The following is an 18903-nucleotide window of genomic DNA, read 5'->3' as shown; positions in this document are numbered from 1 at the left end:
CAGAAGTGTGTCTGCTAATGGACATTTCCCCCTTATTAGATATTTTGCTTCCTATTTGTCCAGTGCAAAGTAATATAACTTGGTTGTAGCTAGGTCCCCAAAGAAAAAGGATGACCAAGATCTGTTGACCAGCCCACTTTAAAATCTTGCCATTTCTTTTGGGTTTCAGCAGATGGCTATATTGTCTCATCTGTGAGTCTCTGAGGCTTCTTTTAAGCTGTCCTCTCTCCACAGTTAGAGCTGAAGAGAATGGAGTGGACAACAATCAAGGAGAGAGGCCTTCAGACCGTGGGAAACGTGGCCGTGGGAGAGGTGAGATGGTGGCATTGGTGTGGGACTGGCGCTGATTTCATGTCCTAAAATGCAACTCTCCCATTTATTTCTTTAAACACTTGTTTTTAAGCATTTGTTGGTTATCCTTTGATTCTATAAGCACTTCAGCCACCTTTAATTTAGATACATCCCCCTCCCTTACCCCTTGTCATCACTTGGCCTCAGATGAACTTAGAAGAATTGATACAAATCACCTTAATGGTGCTTTCCTGTGTAGCAAGCTGGTGTGCTCTGGCTATGGAGAGCTGTTTTCCCAGGTCGACTCATGCCAGCCTCCTGTGACTGGGAGTGCACTGGGCTCCTCCGGATGTGCCTTGGCAGCAGGAGAGTACAAGATTCCATCTGTAGGGCTCTTGGGGAGGGATTTGATGTGTACTTGTGATGTGTGCTGTTTCTTTGGGATGGATCTGATCTTCAGGCTTGCCTTTTGTTTTCTGTAGCAAATCAGAGAAAATACAAGCTACCTTAGAGACTTGTTGGTAAGAGAAAGAATTTGACATGTAAGAGTTGATGATAACTGTGGAAAAAGAATACTGCAGAGTCTTAGGTACAACTCTCATGCTATCCTGTAGAAGAGATAACAGATGTTGATGATGGATTTGAATTGGAATCAAGGGATGTGTAGTTGGTTTGGATTTTCACACGTTGGAGTGGAAAGAGGCTTGTTTTTTCTTAGAACAGGGGGAATGAAAATGAGTAACCTAGGTTCAATGCAGATTGTGTGGGGAAGTGGGTATTAAATGAGTTAAACTGATAAAGTGGACAGCAGAGCTAATAAGTACTGTCTGACTTGTGAAAAGTTCTGCCTTCAAAGGACTCCCTTCTCTTTGGAATATCCAGTAACAAGGCATTCAAAGACAGGCACATCCAACTTAATTGTCTCCAGATCTGCATCCTGAAGGAGTGGAAAGGTGCAAAGACATGTAGCTTCCAGAGAGTTTCAAGAATGACTTGTGCCTGTGAATGAGCAAATACCAAATGGTGTGTGCAGAGGGGTAGCTTTGCAGGGGAGGGTGTAGTGTAGTTCACAGCTACATTTTTTGGTATGTTAGCACTAATTAAGTATAATTTATACTCAAATTATAAAGGTAGGATTTTTTTTCAATTGTTGGGTGAAACTTAGAGGTTAATTTCAAATGCAGTCTATTTTTTGCTTTGTAACTTTATGGACAATACACTGCTTTTGTTGTCAACGCTGTAGCACTTTAGATGAATATTGTATGTCTCGAGCCAAAGCACTTAATCATCAGCTCAAACTGATGTATCTGACTGCAGAAATAGGAACAACTTCAACCAATTTTTGTTCACTAGCTCAGTGTTCATAGTATTGCTGTATCTCTCTACCAAATATTTTAGACTGTACATTCATATGAGCAAAATATCTTAATGAAGTGTTCTCAACTGTCTGTGATAAACCTGTTGAACGACTTCAGGATCATTATATTACAAATGTATGTATTCTGTGGCAGGAAATGCATAATTTAATTTTATAATGCAAGCCCTTGAAACCTGCAGGCAGTGGTATAAAGCTGTGTAATTGACTTCTCAGTATTTCAGGGATGAATGACCTTCTTTCTTTGGATATTAGTCGAAATAATAAAAAAAAGCTTCCTGCCATTTCATTCAGTACTCTTTCTTTTCTGTTACACAGAATAGTCAAATGTGGGGTAAAACGCTTTAGCTGAAAGTAAATAGACTGCTGGTAATCATCACAGAATCCTTTTTTAGAAATGTTTCATGCAGAGTGTGTGTGTTTAGGAATCTAGGCATTGGATACAAAATTAGGGGTCAGCTAATATCTGAACAGCGCACTGTGTCTCTATTTTAAGCAACCTTCTCAGACTGGAGTTATCTTACCGGCTGCTTTCTAGGGGAAGATTTGCTAGGCCATCATATTACTGGTTCACTGTAGAACAACCTAATTTTAGGAAATTATACACACTGAAAATAGCAGAAATGGGATTGACACTGGGGTGATTATGTGCTGTTTACTGAGAGGGAAAAACCCTGATACTGAGTATTTCAGCCTTGGTGCTGTAGGCACTAACTTCTTGTGCAGTAAATCTTCTGTTTATGACTGTGTGACATTCTTCGCAACTTTGTAGGGTGATAGGTATACAGTGTACAAACACCACTGGTTGCTGGTGTGCAGATCAGGGATTTGAAGTAAATAGGCGCTATTGACTGATTAACAGAACGCAAAAATGCATCGCCGAATGTCTTTCAGGACACATCCCAGCTTAGAATTGCTCAGCCCTTAATTTTTCCTTGCTAAACCGAGGGTGTAAACTTTGGCTTGGAAAGGAGTCAAGGAATTTCTTTTTTTAAGATGGCCTTCCCATCTGTCTTTCTTTTCAGAACTGACTTTCTTGAATGAGCTTAATTTAGATGTAAAAAATACTATAATGGTGATGAATAGTAATTGCACCAAAGTGATTATATTTGTGTGTCAGTATTGCAAGAATTTGTAACTGTCCAGAATGGAAGCTTGTGAAGGAATTATGGAGGAAGATGGTTATGTCTTTAGGATTGTCAGCTCTAGAAATGTTGCCTAATTTGTGTTTTAATCAGCTGCAGTGTTATATACAAATTGACAGAATTTACAGGCACAATTTTTTTTTTTGTGCTGCTGTTTTTTACTGTTCTCACATCTTCAGTTTTAAGTGCAGGTCTGGTTCTCCCACTGTACTCCAACCCAAGAGGATGCAACAGAGCTAGAAAAGGCTTTTGAAGGTACTGGGAAGACTGCATTTATGGGGTGTGAGGAACAAGCAGACTAGGACTTCTCCTTCTGCAAAAGAGAGGGCTGAGTGGGTGTATGGTAGAGATCTATAAAATTTCTGTGGAAAAGGTTCTGTGGAGAAATGAATTGATCACTCCAAGCAAATATGCAAATGAGGGAACATTAAGTGAAAGCAGTAGGTTACAGGTTCAAAATGAACCTATGGAGGCAGTTCTTCATACATGTAGTTAACCTGAGGAATTACTTTCAATAAGATGTTGTAGATGCTGAAAATTTACACACAGAGAGACTTGACAATTTTGTCCTAAAAAAAACCACAGCAAGAAAAGGAAAAAACATGGAGGGTTTTGATGTATGTAAGTTTTCTTTGATTGAGAAAGTCTGATCCTCAAATGGTTAAAGACCAGAAGAGTTTCCAGAGAAAGTGCACTGTAGTTTCTGTTTATGTGCTCTTCCCTAGATATCTAACTGACCATAGCTGATAATGGGTTAGCAGGTAGATGAAATTTTGGACTTGATTCAACATAGAATTTGTTACAGATTAGTGTGTAGCAATTCTCCTAGTTTGCAAAGTGAAAATGGATTTGTTGCTTTTACTTCTGTTCTTCTATTCTCTTCCTTTTCATTCTTCCAGAGCAATATGAGTGTACTGTAAATGTGGATGTTCACAGGGAATTTCTTTATAGCAAAACAAGAATAAAAATGAAAGGGAAAAACACATTTTAATTTTGAACTTAAACAGCATGACAAAGGAGCCTTTCAAACTCTTGATTTTTCTACTGACTGTATAAGAAGGCAAAGCAGCTTACCCTTTTTCTAAATGTCTGACTATAGTCCAGCTTGTATTCTTGATGTCTTTTTTTTTTTAACGTTTTGTTAGATAAGAAGTATGCTGTGCTTGAAAAAATTGAGCTTCTGTAACCCGAATAGCATGTCTAGCCATTTTCTTGTTATGAAAGCTTAGCTTATATATTTGAATGTCTTTTGCCAGAACTGATGAGGATGTTGGTTTTTCTAAAACGTGAATGTAGAGCAGGCCTTCTGGAGGTCACAATCTGAAGTCTGTTTAGTTTTGCTGTAGTTGATTCTGCATTGGTTGAATGCTGTGTAAGTCATGTAATGTTTGTTTTTTGAGATTAACCAGAATCTTAGGTTTAACATATGTTTAGAAGAAAATAAATAACTTAACTTTAGAGTTGAAAGTTTTATGCACGTGCTCCTAAAAATGATTACTAGAGTACATGCAGTATATAAAACTGATCCAATGCTTCTAGCTTTATGATGACTAATAAGACAGAAGTGATTTGAATTATTAAATGTAACTCCATTGTTTGTTTTGGTAGTATGGGATATCTAGAATACAAACTTCGTATACTTAGCCTCCATAATGCTTAAGCCTCCGTCACCTCGGTGTCTGCTGGGAGGATGTCTGGCCTTGCGTTTCCAGAGCAGAGATGAGGGCCATTCAGTTACTGTGTAGTCAGAGATAAACACAGATCTAGGATGTTGCCTGCCCTTCCAGTCTGTATTTCCTCGTCCTTTCAGCTGTTCTTAGGCCTCTTTCTTAAACTTAAAGTGTCTTCACAACCTGTCAGTGTGAAAATCTGAGTTTTGACATAAAGCATCTGTGTTGCAGTGGAAGGATTTAGGTCTGCAAGCTCAGCAAACTGGATTTTCTACAGAATAGGCTGTTAAGTTAATGGGCAAAGCCCATCCGAGTTGTTGTACTGCACACTTTTCTCATGCTCCCATGTAATGTGTGTTTGTTTTGGGGGAAGAAAAGTTGTCGGTGAGGTGAATGATTTTTTTCATGCGTGGATGGTACCAGAGTGAAGACTTGATTGTATGATTATGAATGTTTTGAACTCCTAGTGGGTTTTAGTGGAAACAGAAAATCTCACCACCTGCCTGAGTGTAAGTGTTAACTTCTCTAACATTCATTCCAGAAAAGAAAAATGTAAGTTGAATAAGTGATAGTCTATGTGAACCTAGTCAACTGGGGGAAATGTGCTGAAGAGCAGGAAAAAAACCTCAACAATACACAGTTGAACAGCTACAATGTTAAAGGAAACAAATCCGTGCTTTAAATAGTTCATTTTTTTAAATGATGTTGGATAGGGGTAATAGCAGGCATGTTGATCAGAATCAGCTTCAAATGTAGTTCCCCAGTCTTGGTTTTTTGGAACAGAAATGCGTAAGCAATGCTGCCTTGATACTTTAGGCTGTTGTTTGTAGATCCAAGTGTAAAGGAATGTGAAGAAATGTTGTGAGGGTTTATGTGAGACAGGGTAGTAGTTTTGTTCTTTGTTGATGTCTGTCATTTGCTTTTGTGCTCCACGTGCTGATTGATTGTAAGAAAATCTATTCCTTTAGACTCACTGGAAGATTTAATGAGCTACTGCCAAGTCAGTTGTTCTCTTTTTGTAAGTAGATAAAAATGTTAATAGAAGAATTGCTGATTGTGAATTGCCACAGGAAAAAAAAATAAATTTGTAAACATTGACCATTGCGATCTAAACTATATATACACATCTTTTTAGAGTAGTGTTAAAGCTGTACATTTTACTTTACAAGCATAAACTGGCATTACTTCTGGGAGGAATTGGTCCTGTCTGTCTCCTGGTGTATTTGAACTGAATCAGAGGATTGATCTAAATTTAAAACTAACCAAGCAAAAGAAGAAAGTGAGCAGGCAGCATGGTAGCTGGGGACAACAGGTTTTTTTGGTGGCTTATCCTGGTGTGACGGTGAGTAGATTTCTGGCATTTGACAAGCAGGGAACTGGTTTGGAGAGCTGATCCAAAAATGAACTAGTAATTTTGTTTTCTGGTTGTGGTTTTGTGCTCACTCATTGGTATGTGCAAAACTGTCAGTGCAGGAAAGAGAGCAGAGCTTGTCATCACTGGCGAGGAAGACCTCAGTTGTAGTAGTTCTGATTTATATGGGTTTAAACTACTGTGGGATTGCATGCTCAGAATTTGGGTCCCTGCTCTGAATTGCAGTGTGAAGCCCCGTTTGCTCACTGCGCTTTTAGTCACTGTTAAAAAGCACCAAAAGTTTGCAAATACCTGATGGGCATTCATAGTTGCTTCATGACTAACTTCTCTGTGTTAGAAGACACTGCCTTCTAATTGTTTTAAGGCCATGTTTTAATTTTGGCAGCTGAGAGAAGTAACTTTCTTAGCATGAGAATTTAAGAATATATTAGTGATCTGGTTGTGTCAAAGAGAATATCAGCCCTTCCCACCAGCATCTTACATTAATAACCTTGATGTATGAGTTTCCATGTCTAAGTTAGGGTAGTCTTTCAGTTGTGAGTACTTATTGTCCTGTGTTTTGAATTACTACTTCATAAGTGTGTTTTCTAGCTTTGAATTTAGTGCTTTCTGTAACCGCACTGGTTTGGTACTTCCCTTTTGTCTTCATTAGAATGCTTTTTGTTGCGTTTGTTGATTAAACTTAATTTAATTTCGGCTTTGACAGCATAGATACAGCGTTATGAAGTTAAGGGAATCTACTTGAAATTCAAGTTCAGGGATAACTTCCGAAGTGATGTAGTATAAAAAAACCCAAACCCTTGCTGGGTGGTAGTCCAAGACTGTGCGTGGAACTTGAGGAACAACATGATTTCTTCCTAGCAGTTTCTAAAATCGTTAGAGATTCTTGCTGCTGGTTTTAGCCAGTAGTTTATTGTGCCCCTGCTGTTACAGCATCTTACACATGCCTCGCTTGCTAAACCTTAATCTTCTGTTTAATACACTAAGGTTATTCTTTCAGGCTTTTGCACTTGGGAGGCTGAGGAGACTTACCTTCTCTTCTAAAATTTGTGTGTGCTTTCATGCTAGCTATTCCAGCTAATCTCTCTGTACCTAATGTCCGCCTTGCTCAAAAGTATTTCTGCTTGACTGTTTCTATGATTTGCAGCTCCCAATTGGTCTTGTAGCTGAGCTTGTCAAAAAACTGTTGATCTCTCTTATGCGCATCATTAGTAAATAGTGTTTAATGCTGTATTGGTGGCTGTAGTAAGTAAATTTATTACATAGATGGCCCCTACAATGTCCCCAAATAAACTTGTTTAGCTGGTTCAGCCCTTAAAAAAAAATTATTTACTGGAGAGAAAGATAATCCAGAGTGCACTGACTTCTGTACATCTGAGAGCTGCAACCTCATTAGACCATGGATCAGCTTCCCAGATTGGGGTTTTTTGGTGGGCAAAGGAGAGAAGAGCAGTAGAATAGGTAGGCTGAGCAAGGAGGTTCAGAGGCTGAGTTACAATCAGTTGGGTACAGCAGGGTCTGGGGCACTGTTGTTCATGGCAGAGCAAAGAGCACAGCTCTGTGTGTGGGCTCAATGAAGAGTGATGACGATTGCTGGATTGCAGCTGTTGTTACCTCTTTCCTAACCTCTGTCTTCTCTCCAACTGATTGTGAAAAGAGACGAAAGAGGGGGAAAATGTAGAGATAACAGGCCTGCCTAGTGCCGGACTTCAGTTCTTCTGTGTTCTTGCCCTACCAAAATGCTGTGTTGCTGGATGGGAATCCTTCCTCTGCAGGTTTTGATCATTCCTCTGTAGCTAGCAGTTGTCATCTTGTATAGGATATGGGTGTACTCTCATCAAAATGTGAGTAAAGCTGTGCTGCTACTTTGATGCTTCTAACAAGTCCTTGAAAATGTAGATAGTAGGCATTTTAGAGGTCCAGAAATGTCTTTTAGTGCTTGGATAGTGAACTAGGGCAAGGGGAAGAACGATTGGTGAGGGAAGGGAAAGGAAAGTCTTTAAACAGTCTTTAAAACTTCCTAAGCTAGTTTTACTGTGTCCTGGAGCTACTGCTCTTATTCAGTTTAGGTAGTCCCCTGAAAATAAGGGGTAATTTTGATCCAGATTCAAACAGCTAATCATGTGTAGGTCTGATGTTTGGTCAACCAGTGTATTGGTGACTTAGGATTATGACTTTTGTGCTCTGGTAAACTTGTGTTTCTTGGTGACTTATTACCACTTATATGTTGTTAAAATAAACCTCGCTTTATTCTCAGTGTGCAGCTCTTAACCTCCTGTTCTTGTAATTCAAAATAATACTCAATAGTCTTTCTCAAAATAACCAACAAACTGGAAAAGCCTCAGATAGTGAGGTCCTAAAAAAGAAAAAAAAGAATCTATGTAGAAATATGCTGCATGTAAGAAACAGTTTCTTAAAGTTTATGTAGACATGTGCTTTATGAACGGTTAAGTAATACGAAAATTTTCATGCTTTGTTAGCACTATGCAACATGCAAAAATAAAGCCATTCAGTGTATCAAGAAGTTTGTAAACTGGGGCTGGTAACCAAAATTGGAGGTAACAAATAATTGTTTTTGTAAAAATAGAAATGAATGTTCTTGTGGGTGATAAGAATGAAGTTGGTTGAGTAATTTGAATTGGTTTAATTTTCATGTTGGTAACTGTGACTAAGGGGGAAGCAGAAGGAATGTGTGGTCGCAGGTTGGTGAAAGCACAGGAGGGTGGGGGTGAACAGGTGGGCTGAGTGAGAGAAGGAAACAACTGGAGTATTTAAACTTGCTCCTTACAGGCAAGGAGTGACTGGGAATTTCTTGAGACATCAGGGTATGCAGGGAGGCTGGGATTCTAGAGCATTTTTGGGAAACAAAATTTGGAACAAGATCTAATGATTTGGCAAAAGCAGTCTCATGTGGAATGGGTCTTTAGGTAAGTCCTTTTCTTGGCATTTGGAGCTAGTTCACTAGATACAGAAGAGGTGGCAAAGAATTGCAAGTGCTACTGAAATGCATAGTCTTAGATGACTGTGGCTTACTTGTGTGTGTTAGGGAGACAAATTCTCCTGTGAGGAAATTAGGGAAGTGAAGTAAATTATATTTAACTTTAACTACGGTAGCTTTTTTCTTCAACCATACTGTTTTCTAATGTGACAGACTAGTGCTTGGTGGCTCCTCTGCTGTTGCTGTTAAATGGTGTTTTCTCTCCTAGGGTTTGGACGTGGCAGAGGGAGAGGAGCGGGGAGGTTTTCAGCCCAAGGCATGGGGTAAGAAACATGCAGAGCACAGATTTTGGCAAGGATCAAACTTAGTGTCAATATTAATTGACAGTATTGCCACTGTATGTATTAATATTACTATATGTTTGATAAACCAATATGGATCCAAAAATTCACAAATCTGTTAGATGATTAATGGATTATTTTTGTGTTAAACCAGTATTTCTAACTAGACACACAGATACAAACCTAATGTATGTTCACTCAATGTTAATATCTCAGTCTTGGAGAACCCATTTGTACCTATCGGAAGCAGCCACATAGTGCCTTGAAGGCTGAAAGTTCTGTGTGGTACGATTAGTCCTAGATCAATTTAAAAACAAATTTGTTTCAGTGTAACGTAGAACGTGCAAGTTCTATGTAAAACTAGGAAGTCTAGCAATTATCAACTTTCTCCTGTTTTTGAGGTTTCATGCTTTAGCTGTTTGGACATACATGGACCCTAAACCAGAATGAAAAGGAGTTACTCAGCAGCTCTAAAGTTTGTTCTCAGTCTTGTTGGAATAACTTGCTTCATCGAAGTGTGGCCTCCACCACTTTCACTCAGTGTTTGCCTTTAATGACGTTTCATGTAATATCAGTGATGTCACGATGAACAGAAGGCTCATTCTACTTCTCTAATAATACTTCTTGTTCACACTTGTAGATCGTTAACTGAAGAGTTTTTTCCTCATTAATCCCGTTTCACTTTTTAGCTGCATCTATGTGTTTTGACATTGGTGTCAGGAGTGCATTCTGAAATAATCTTACTGATGTTCTGGCTCCTGTCCTGCGCAAGTCTCATGCTCTGAAAGGATGTGATATTGGTTTCTCATCAGTCGGCAACCTACTGAGAAACTATCAGCTGAGAGGGGCTTACCATTGTGCATATAAACTAATGCTTTGTAAGACTGGGAGGAGTAGGTATACTGTTAACTGCTTTTTTGGGAGTTGTTCAGGTTCATTTTCTCTACAGTAATTTTTTTTTCCAGTCTCCTCCCTTTTTTTCTCCTCTTACTTCTTTTCTCCCTTTTTTATCTGTGTCTGCTCATAGAGGAAAAATTTCTTTTGAAACGAAAACTATCAAGATAAATTATGTGGAAATCAAGATGTTAATTCTAATACAACTTCAGCTAAAAATGATGACACTTGTGTTCGTTGAATGACCCATGTGTTCTCTTCCATTTCTTAACTTTTAAAACTCTAGGACATTTAACCCTGCAGATTATACGGAGTCTTCTGCCACTGATGGCTTTGGGACAAAATCAGAGATTTGGGAGACTGGTCAGAGTGATGCAGATGATGGAACTGGTAAGATGCTTCAAGAAGTGGAAGGCTTGGAATGAAGACCTGTAGCAAATTGTGGTTAAAATAACCATTCCGTTAGTGTTCAGTTAACTTCTGAAAATGTCCATACCTCTCACATGACACAGTTATTTTTGTTTTTTACTTTCATAGCTTAGCTGCTACTAATGTGCAGAGCACATGCTGTAGCCTGAGTGACTATCTGGTTAGAATGAAGGGAAGACAGTTTGCAGTTTTTTTATTTTAGTACTAACAATCTCCAATCCCTTGAGAGACAGAGGGATTTGAAGAGTTAAGGGAAGAACCTTTTATGTGAAGAACTCTTTAGAAATCTTAAGTACTACTTAAGAGCTCACCTAATCTAGTTAAGGAATATAAGTCCTACTAAAAGTGATTGATCCACAGACATTGGGCAATAGGGTGTGAGTATCTAAGCAGAAGAAGAAAAAGAAAACTGTTTGCAAATATGAACCCACAGTCGGATGGCTTTGGAAGCCCTACCTGTACAATGTAAGGATGTGAGTCTCTGGGGTGGAGGAGAATTCCAAGATCTGCCACCTTTGAAGAGAAGAATTATTAACTAAAGCACGAGTAACCACTTGAATGGAAGCCAAAAGATCAGTCTGCCTGTCTGAAGATGGAGGCAGCTATGTGTCTCTGTATGAAGTTTCAAGTGTGGAGTATCACTCACGGCTAAAGGCAAGAGACAGACATAGTTTGGAAAGGAACCACTTAACAGTGATCTCATGATGATTCAGAAATGAAGAATGTGACCTGCTTGTCTGTGGTTGGGAAGACAGAATACCTTGCTGCTTCTCATATTCTGTGACAGGAGATGGAAGACAAAGGAAACGCTGTGTCAGGATGGAGAAATTAATCTACATTATTGTGCACACTTGGGAATCACTGAGTGATAGGAGAGATTTTTTTTTTTTGTCACCAGCAAAGGGTAACTCTTTTGATTTCTTCATTGCTCAAGTGTACTCAGGTGATTTTTTCATCAAACCGTATGTCAAGTGTGGAAGGAAAAGACTGATACTGGAGGCCAGGGTGTGCTCCATTGAGCTGTGCTGAGAGCCACTTGAGATGCAGTTTTCTAAACTTCATACAAGCCGTTTTCCACTTAACCAGAGAAGACAGTAACAGGCTCAGACTTTAGGAGAGCTTATTAGGCAGCCATCTTGTCACTCTGAGTGCCTTCTAGTCCAGTGTGGGAGAGTGGCCCTGAGTATATTAATGGTTATTGAAAGGAAGCTTTTTTGCCAAATGTGGCATCTTTCCAAGGAATTACTTTTGAAATTACTTGGTGCCATAGCGCAAACAGAAAAGTGCCTTTTGCTTTCACTCATGTTAGTTTTTCAAGTAAGTTTATCAGATAATAAGTTAGAAGGACACCTAATGACTTGAAAATTCTCCTAGGAATACTGATACTGTTGTTTGCTATATGGTAGTAGAGGGCAGGGTATGTTGTCACAAGTATTGCCGAAGCAGTAAGGTGAACTAACTAAAGAAAGAAGGCATACAAGAAAGGCATGAGGAGAGTGGACCAAAGGTAGAAAATTCACTGGTTAGTTATTAATGAGTGCAACTGTAAGGCAGTGGCTTACAAATGACTTTGACTTGTGCTCTGCTTTCCAAGTGAGCTTGAATGTGTTGTGACCCTCCCTGCTAACTCTGGGTAGCCTTTATGTGTCTCCCCTAGGGCAACCTTGTAGGCATGTCCTCAGTCTTCAGTAATGGAAGAATTCTACCTAGGGATAAGAGTAGCTTGCTGTGAGTAGACAGTTCCCTGTGAGAGTATGAATGTGTCTACATGAGGGATTTGCTGCTGAGCAAAGAGACTGATGGAAATTCAAAGTGTACTAATTGATGTGTGGAACTTCTTTTTGGATGCCAGGTGCATTTTTGCTGTTAGGCTGTGCCCATATCACTGGGAAGTGCACTGCACTTCAGTAATGCAACTTAAGGCATGTATGAGAAATTGGGCAGCATGGCATGGAGAAGAAGATATGAGAAGGCATTGGGGAATTTTCCCTGGCCTCATCAGATTATTGATTCTTAGGGGTATGAATGAATGCGTGTCTGCGGGGAATTTGTGCAAATCATTTGGTTGGTGGAAATGTAAAGCAAACTAGTTAAGTGTGAATGTTCTTTTTGGGTGCTAAGTGCCTTTTTGCTGCCAATCTTAATTTACTTTCAGTGCAAATGGAAAAGGCAACATATCTGACAAAACAAAAATGTCTCTCTATGTCTGTCTATAGGAAGAGTGTTTTATTTTACAGTATTTCTTCTTTAGACAAGCCGTAGGAATGTCTGAAATGAGTCCCTGAGCCAAAAAGAAGAAATCTCTTTAAAAAGTTTAGGCTTTGAAATGGAATAATTTAGTTTTGTCCAAGTGGGAAGCACTTTCAGCCTTGTGATGGAAAGCATCTTGAGGGTTATTAGAGGAGACTGCAGCTGCGTAGTAGTTTTAAAGCAGAAGAGAGAGTGCTGGGAAGGAAGATGGAAGCAGCGGTAGTTTAGTGGCAGATAAGGTATGGGGCTGGAAGGAGATTGTACAAAGTTGAGCTGGTGGTTTCGCTTGTTAATCACAAATATTAATTTTCAGTTGTTTTTTTTTCCTTAATTTACAGTGCTGTTATGTTAATTACAAATCAACAGTCCCAGTAATAAGTTCCCAGTGTGGAGTTACTGAAGTTGTGAATAAGGGTGATGTATAAGTATGGAAATTAATAAAGCCTGCAGTGGGCTAATGAAGGATGTCAGATAAGAGTATACAGAGAGGAGGGGCAGGATGGAAATCCCCCTCTTTAGTCCTCATTACTCAGTCCCATTTCTTCTTTCATCTAAAAAGAAAGAGAACAAAATTAGCTCATACTAGCTACTTGGAAAATTAGTGTCTTTCATCTGCAGTTGCGTTAAAAAGGAGATAAATGGGCAGCTACCTGGAGAAACAAAGCCAATTTGCTTATCAAAATGTTTTCTGAAGATATCACGCAAATATAAAATCTCTGTGGAGTTCTGAGTATTTACTAAGTATTTCCTCTTTAAGCCAATGATGGGAAATGATGAACATCAATGTTTTCAATTAAAAAGAAATACACCATTTGTTTCCAAAATGTAGTTGCCCTCATACGTGCTCTGAAAGCACTCTAGAACCTCTTGTGAATTGTTGCAGATGCCAGAGGAATTGCAGTAGCCTGAATGAAAGGTGTTTCTAGGTGCACTATCATGTAATCCTGTAGAAAAGCTAGCTGGTTCTGTGGAGGTAAAACTTAGTGGTGTTGGCTGAAATAAAAAGAGAGTAAAGGGTAAATCTTTAATGGCGTGTAACATGTGAGTGTAATTACATTCTAAATAATTCAGCATTGGTTTTCCTGCATCCTAATTTTTATACAGGTAAGGTACAACTGAAAGGGAGAAGGGGCAGATGGGAGGAAACAAAATGACCAGTCCTCATCCAAAAGGGAATAAACTTGAACAGCATGATTAATATTTTCTTAGAGGAATGCTGAGTGTTCAGTCTCTTACTTTTTTTGTAATGTACAAGGCAGAGGGAGATCCTGAGCGACAAATCACAGCAGTACTTGTAAATAAATTATGTTGGAGGTGGTCACTTCTCAAAGTAGGTTATAAAAATGGTTGTTTTCTGATAATTTACTGATAGCTCTACTTTGAGAGAGTTTAATAAATTTCAGAGAAAAACTTTATCTTAGTTATGAGCAACCTTAAATGACTCTGAAACTGAAGAATAACAGGAAATAAAAAAATAAATTACAGTGTAACTGTCAAGGAGGAAGAAGGAAATTTTGTAGTTTGGAAGTTACAAGGAAGTTGGGGATTTTTTTTGGGGACTGCTGTAAAAATCGGAAGGAACATCTTAAGGAAACTTTCAGGTCATTCTAGAATGTGAATGCAATCCAGAAGGAAAGAATTAGTATATAAGTTTGGGATAGACCAAAATAAAATTATTTTGAGGCTAACATCTATGGCTGATTATTCAAAAAAAGGAAAAAGAAAAAAGTATGACAGGAATTGAGGAATTGGTGCAAAAATAGCTGAAGACTTACTGAAAACATTACATACATACTTTTTATTGGCTTTGTAACTTTCTAAAACTGAAGTTGTTACAAAGGCAAACAGGAAAGAGTCACAGATAGCCATCTAGGTTGAAGTTGCTATGACAAAGATTGAAAACACGAAGCGTAATTTCGGTGGAACACAGAGAACTCTTAAATTGTGATACCTTGCAAGGCATGGGGAAAGGTTGGGAAGAGGATATATGGAATTACAATAATGCCAAGGTGGATTTTACACTAAAAGGAAATTGATGTGCTTGTGGCAAGATCAGAGTTAGAATCCCATCAATATAAGGAGTGCATTAGCAAACAGGATTTAATGCAGAGAAGAGCAGTGAAATAACTGAGGCTGAAAGGATTGCGTTGGCAGAGTGTTAGTAAGCGACAGTAGTAAACTTAGCAGCTTAGGTAAACTAATAAAAGGGTGCAGGGTTGTGCTCAGTATTTAAAAAGAGTAAATGCACAGAACCATGTTCATAACCATGTTCATAAACATTACAACAGGTAAATGTTTAAATTGAATGTCAAGAAAATGTCCCAGGTATTATTACAAACAGGTTCAGTCTCCCAGAGGTGGTGGAGAATGCTCAAGAGTTGGGCTTGGTTTGTCTGAGCTCTTTTTGTGTTTGTTTTAGCAGACTCCAAGCTCTGTTGTTAGAGATCTGGCACCAGCATTAGGTTTGTCTATCACAGAGGCAGGCCTTGCTCTGTCTGATGGGAGATAAATGTAAGTAGGGCAGATATCGGGTTATATTTCTTTAAAAAAGCAGTATCAGAGGAAGGGTCCCTGTGCTGATCAGGGGAAGGGAAAGAAAATCAACTATTTCTCTAAAAACTGCTGCTTATTGGGCTTTTCCTCCTTTCTAAAATTTCTGTGGAAATGTGTGGATTAGTCTAGAAATTTGAGGCATAGTAGTAATTTTGTTGTGCTTGGATATGATTACTAGTTATTTTGCAGCATGTAGAAACCTTCTGGTTAGGGGCTGTTTGATAAAATGTGAGCACGAAATGTTTCAGGCAACTCTATATTGCTCCACAGAGCCAACACAGAGCGGATGTTACCTTACTCAGGACCTGCCAAATAATTTTGGATTCCAAGGTATAAACCCTCTGTCTTCTCCCTGTTGTCTGTATATCTTCATGGTAGGCCTGTTTGCCTCACTGGATTAGTGCCGTTTGACCGTCCTCTACCCAAGACGCTGCTTTGTGACGGTGTTTGAAAGAATGCACTAGTGCAGTGATAGCATTAGTGCAAATGGGATTTGATGCTGTCTTCAGGGGCTTGTTTCTGGATTAATGTGTCTCCGAGGGTTCCTGGTTAAGTAAAAGGTGATGATTAAAGCAGTAATTCTTTTGCTTTTATATTTGATCGAAGGTGATGGTATCAGGAACTTTACTGCTGGTGTTTTCTTCACTCATGGTTGTGTAGTTTAAATGAAGCCTCTGGCTGGTGCTGGGATAACTTTCCCTATGCTTACGCTGGTGGGCAAGGCCTTCAGTCCATTTGTTGCTCTTGCATGTCTGTGCCTGCTATTTCCTATGGAAGGGATCAGGTTTTTGCATCCATAGGGTCGTTCCTGTAGTTTGTCTGTTGCCGCCTGCTGTGAACTGTGTGCTGTACTCCAGCATTCGCCAAATAGACTGCCACAAGTTATGGGAGGAAGTGTTTTGCAGCCACATTGGAAGCTTGTTGACTCTTCTGCTGCCATATATGAATTATATCTATTTTAAAATAAAATTACTCTGTCAGGGGAAGTGATTGGGTTGTTCTGTACTGAGGAGAGAGTTAGGTTGGAAAGGAACCTCCAGAGGCATAGCTTGGGTGTGGAATTTGAATATGTGGAAAGTAGGATTGTGGTTGTTGGAGCAGGTGTTGTGGTTGTGTTTTGTTCAGGCTCTGTACGAATTTGTGCATGAGACTGGGAGATCCCGTGGGAGGGTTGAGTAACCTCTCACTGTCTTTGGGGGCATAGGAGGAAGGTATTCCAAAGTTTGGGGTTAATCACTGGTTGCAGACATATGTTCGTGGAAGTTATGTCTGGTACCTTAGTGGCTAAGAAATTCCTGAAATTAGAAATTAAAGGGGAAAAAAAAAATCTCTCCCAGAATTTTAAATCTGCAGACCAGTTTTCTAGAACTTCCCATGTTTCCAGCCACCATCTCCTCCTGTTGTATTCCACTAGTAATGAAAACCGGGTTGCTTATAAAGCAGAAGAGTTGAAGTACAACATTATGCTTTTAGCTTGTAACTGTTTTCTCTCCTTCTTCAAATTGTGATAGGAGCATGGAAAAATTCAATAGAAGAATGGACAGCAGAAGACTGGAATGAAGATGTAAGTGTACCTTGTTGAACAGACCGATTGATTATTTACCTTTTTCAGAGTTTCAGCATTGTCTTCAAAAACTAAATGTTCAAAGTAGTATTTTGCTGTATGCATGCAATGATATTTCTTACTGTCTTTCTTGCTGTAATTCCTATTTCAAGTATATATATTTAGATAAGCTTATTTTTTAAATAAAATTGAATTAAGAAATATTAGTTTATTTTGCTGGGTAGACAACACATAGTAAAATTTTAAGTTTTATCCCAAGTTAAGTATTGGTGAATTAGAGTTCTCCACTGTTCGATACTGATGGGTATTAACTGCATACTTCCCCATACTATTATGTAGGGATTTAAAGCCATATTATCACAAGACTTTTATGTAATTAAGTGCTGAAGCTTACTATCAACCTTAGACTCCTCATTTGATGCTTTCTGTTGGAAATCTGCATAATTGTTCCACTTGGTCCACTTCATGTCTATAATATTAATAAAAGGAGCTGGTAGTATGCTGAAGTTAGCACTTAATTGCTTCATTCCTATTATTTCATCATGGTGTGTTATCTAAAGTACTACAACAATTTTGGTTCTTGTTCTTTAGCAGGCAAGAGATGTCTTCATGTCTGCAAAACATTTGGCATTTATGATCATCATATGTCAAAATCACATTTGTGATTTTAAGTTTTCAGTTATTGTATTAAAGCTTAAGCAGTTCAGAAAACAAATGAAGTAGCAAGAAATACGGACAGGAAAACTTTGCTTTTAAGAAGTTTTTTGTCTTTTATAGGAATATCCATTATTTCAGTTTATTTTCAGAAGAGTAAGAGATTGTCTCAGAAGTCATCCGTTTTGCCACCTCCTGTAGGGAGGTGATCCCTAGAAATGTGTGAATGTTTCATTAACAGATACAAAACCCTCTGTCCTTATCTAATGAGGGCTGTGTCTTTTGAGAAAATTAAAAGAAATGCTAAACTTCCTAGGTTTTCTGTATCAGTTGCTGCCATCAAAAGCTGGCATATTTTTTAAACCTGCCCTCTATTTCTGCAGTATATGCTAGAGGTGTACTAAGGGCTTAGGACAGTGAAAGTTTCTGGCCTTGTTTCTCACCCTTGTTTGATGCTGGTATAATACAGCATCTCTCGTATGGGAGGGATGTTGAGCAATGCTGACTAGAGATAGAAAGTTCTTAATTAATTATTAAACCTGAGTAATTTCCACATGAAAGAGCAGCAGATGAAATCTCTAGCCTGTTGTTAATTTTTATTAGTTTTAGAGTCCTGGAAAGATCCCTGTAACCTAGGAGAAAGTTGTTTGTAGGCTGATGTTCAGAAAGAGTGAATGAAACGGTGAGCTGCAGACACATTAACCCAAAACATGCTTGGGGAAAAAATAAAGGAGAATATGATTCATCTGATTTAAAAAAATTAGAAGTGTGAAAATATGGCTTGTGCCATTCAGAGTAGTTTTATGGAAAATAGGTCCACTTCAAATAAACTTGATTTTGGTCTTTAAGTAAATTACAAGTTAACTGTGAAGATGGAGTATGTCCTTGCAAGAAATTTGATCTACATCTTTTGTTCTAAAAATAATTACATGCTATCACAAAACACGTTAAGTAGATTAAAATCTGCCTTGCAAATTTTGGAAAATAAATCTTTTGCAGGAGGACCCTTATTGAATGTGGGCATTTCTAGGAGGACTATAAAAGAATCTAGTCCCAGGCCAGATGCCATCTAGTGTCTTTATCAATGATTTGGAAGTAAAAATAAAATCACTACTGAATAGAATGTGTGGGAAATCCAAAAATTATTGGAATGGCAATTAAAAGTAAGCCAGTCATGCAGAAAAATCTGGACATCTGCTAGACTTGTCCTGTTCAAGTGAAAAATGCTTTAATATAGCCAAGTGCCCATTTGTTTTATAGGAATAAAGGCACACCTCCGGAACAAGTGGCTGTTTTCTGGAAAGCAGCAACTGAAAAATTTTCAGTATTGTAGTGAATGATGAAAAAAGAACAGCTCAGCATGGTCTCCTAAAGGGCTAACGCTGGGGGAAAAAAAGCAGCTATTGTAGTCTTTTTGCCTGTAGGCA

The 18903-nt window shown here is 38.6% G+C and overlaps 1 protein-coding gene across 1 annotated transcript in view; it reads left to right on the top strand.

Moving 5' to 3' along the window:
• Positions 1–234: 234 nt before the first annotated feature.
• The window catches only part of LOC104165785 (ubiquitin-associated protein 2-like), a gene marked incomplete at both ends in the record, with an annotated part of 38835 nt that continues 20166 nt past the window's right edge, over positions 235–18903 (top strand). Inside the window, 4 exons of the mRNA XM_009705524.1 lie at positions 235–312; positions 9060–9114; positions 10313–10416; positions 16770–16822. Of these exons, the coding sequence (XP_009703826.1) occupies positions 235–312; positions 9060–9114; positions 10313–10416; positions 16770–16822 (290 nt within the window). The remainder of the gene's footprint in view (positions 313–9059; positions 9115–10312; positions 10417–16769; positions 16823–18903) is intronic.

This window comes from Cariama cristata, unplaced genomic scaffold (genome assembly GCF_000690535.1).
Source record: "Cariama cristata isolate BGI_N322 unplaced genomic scaffold, ASM69053v1 scaffold2898, whole genome shotgun sequence".
NCBI classification, from domain to species: domain Eukaryota; kingdom Metazoa; phylum Chordata; class Aves; order Cariamiformes; family Cariamidae; genus Cariama; species Cariama cristata.
The sequence above is the reverse complement of the archived record's forward strand: the minus strand, read 5'-3'. Positions and strand labels throughout refer to the sequence as shown.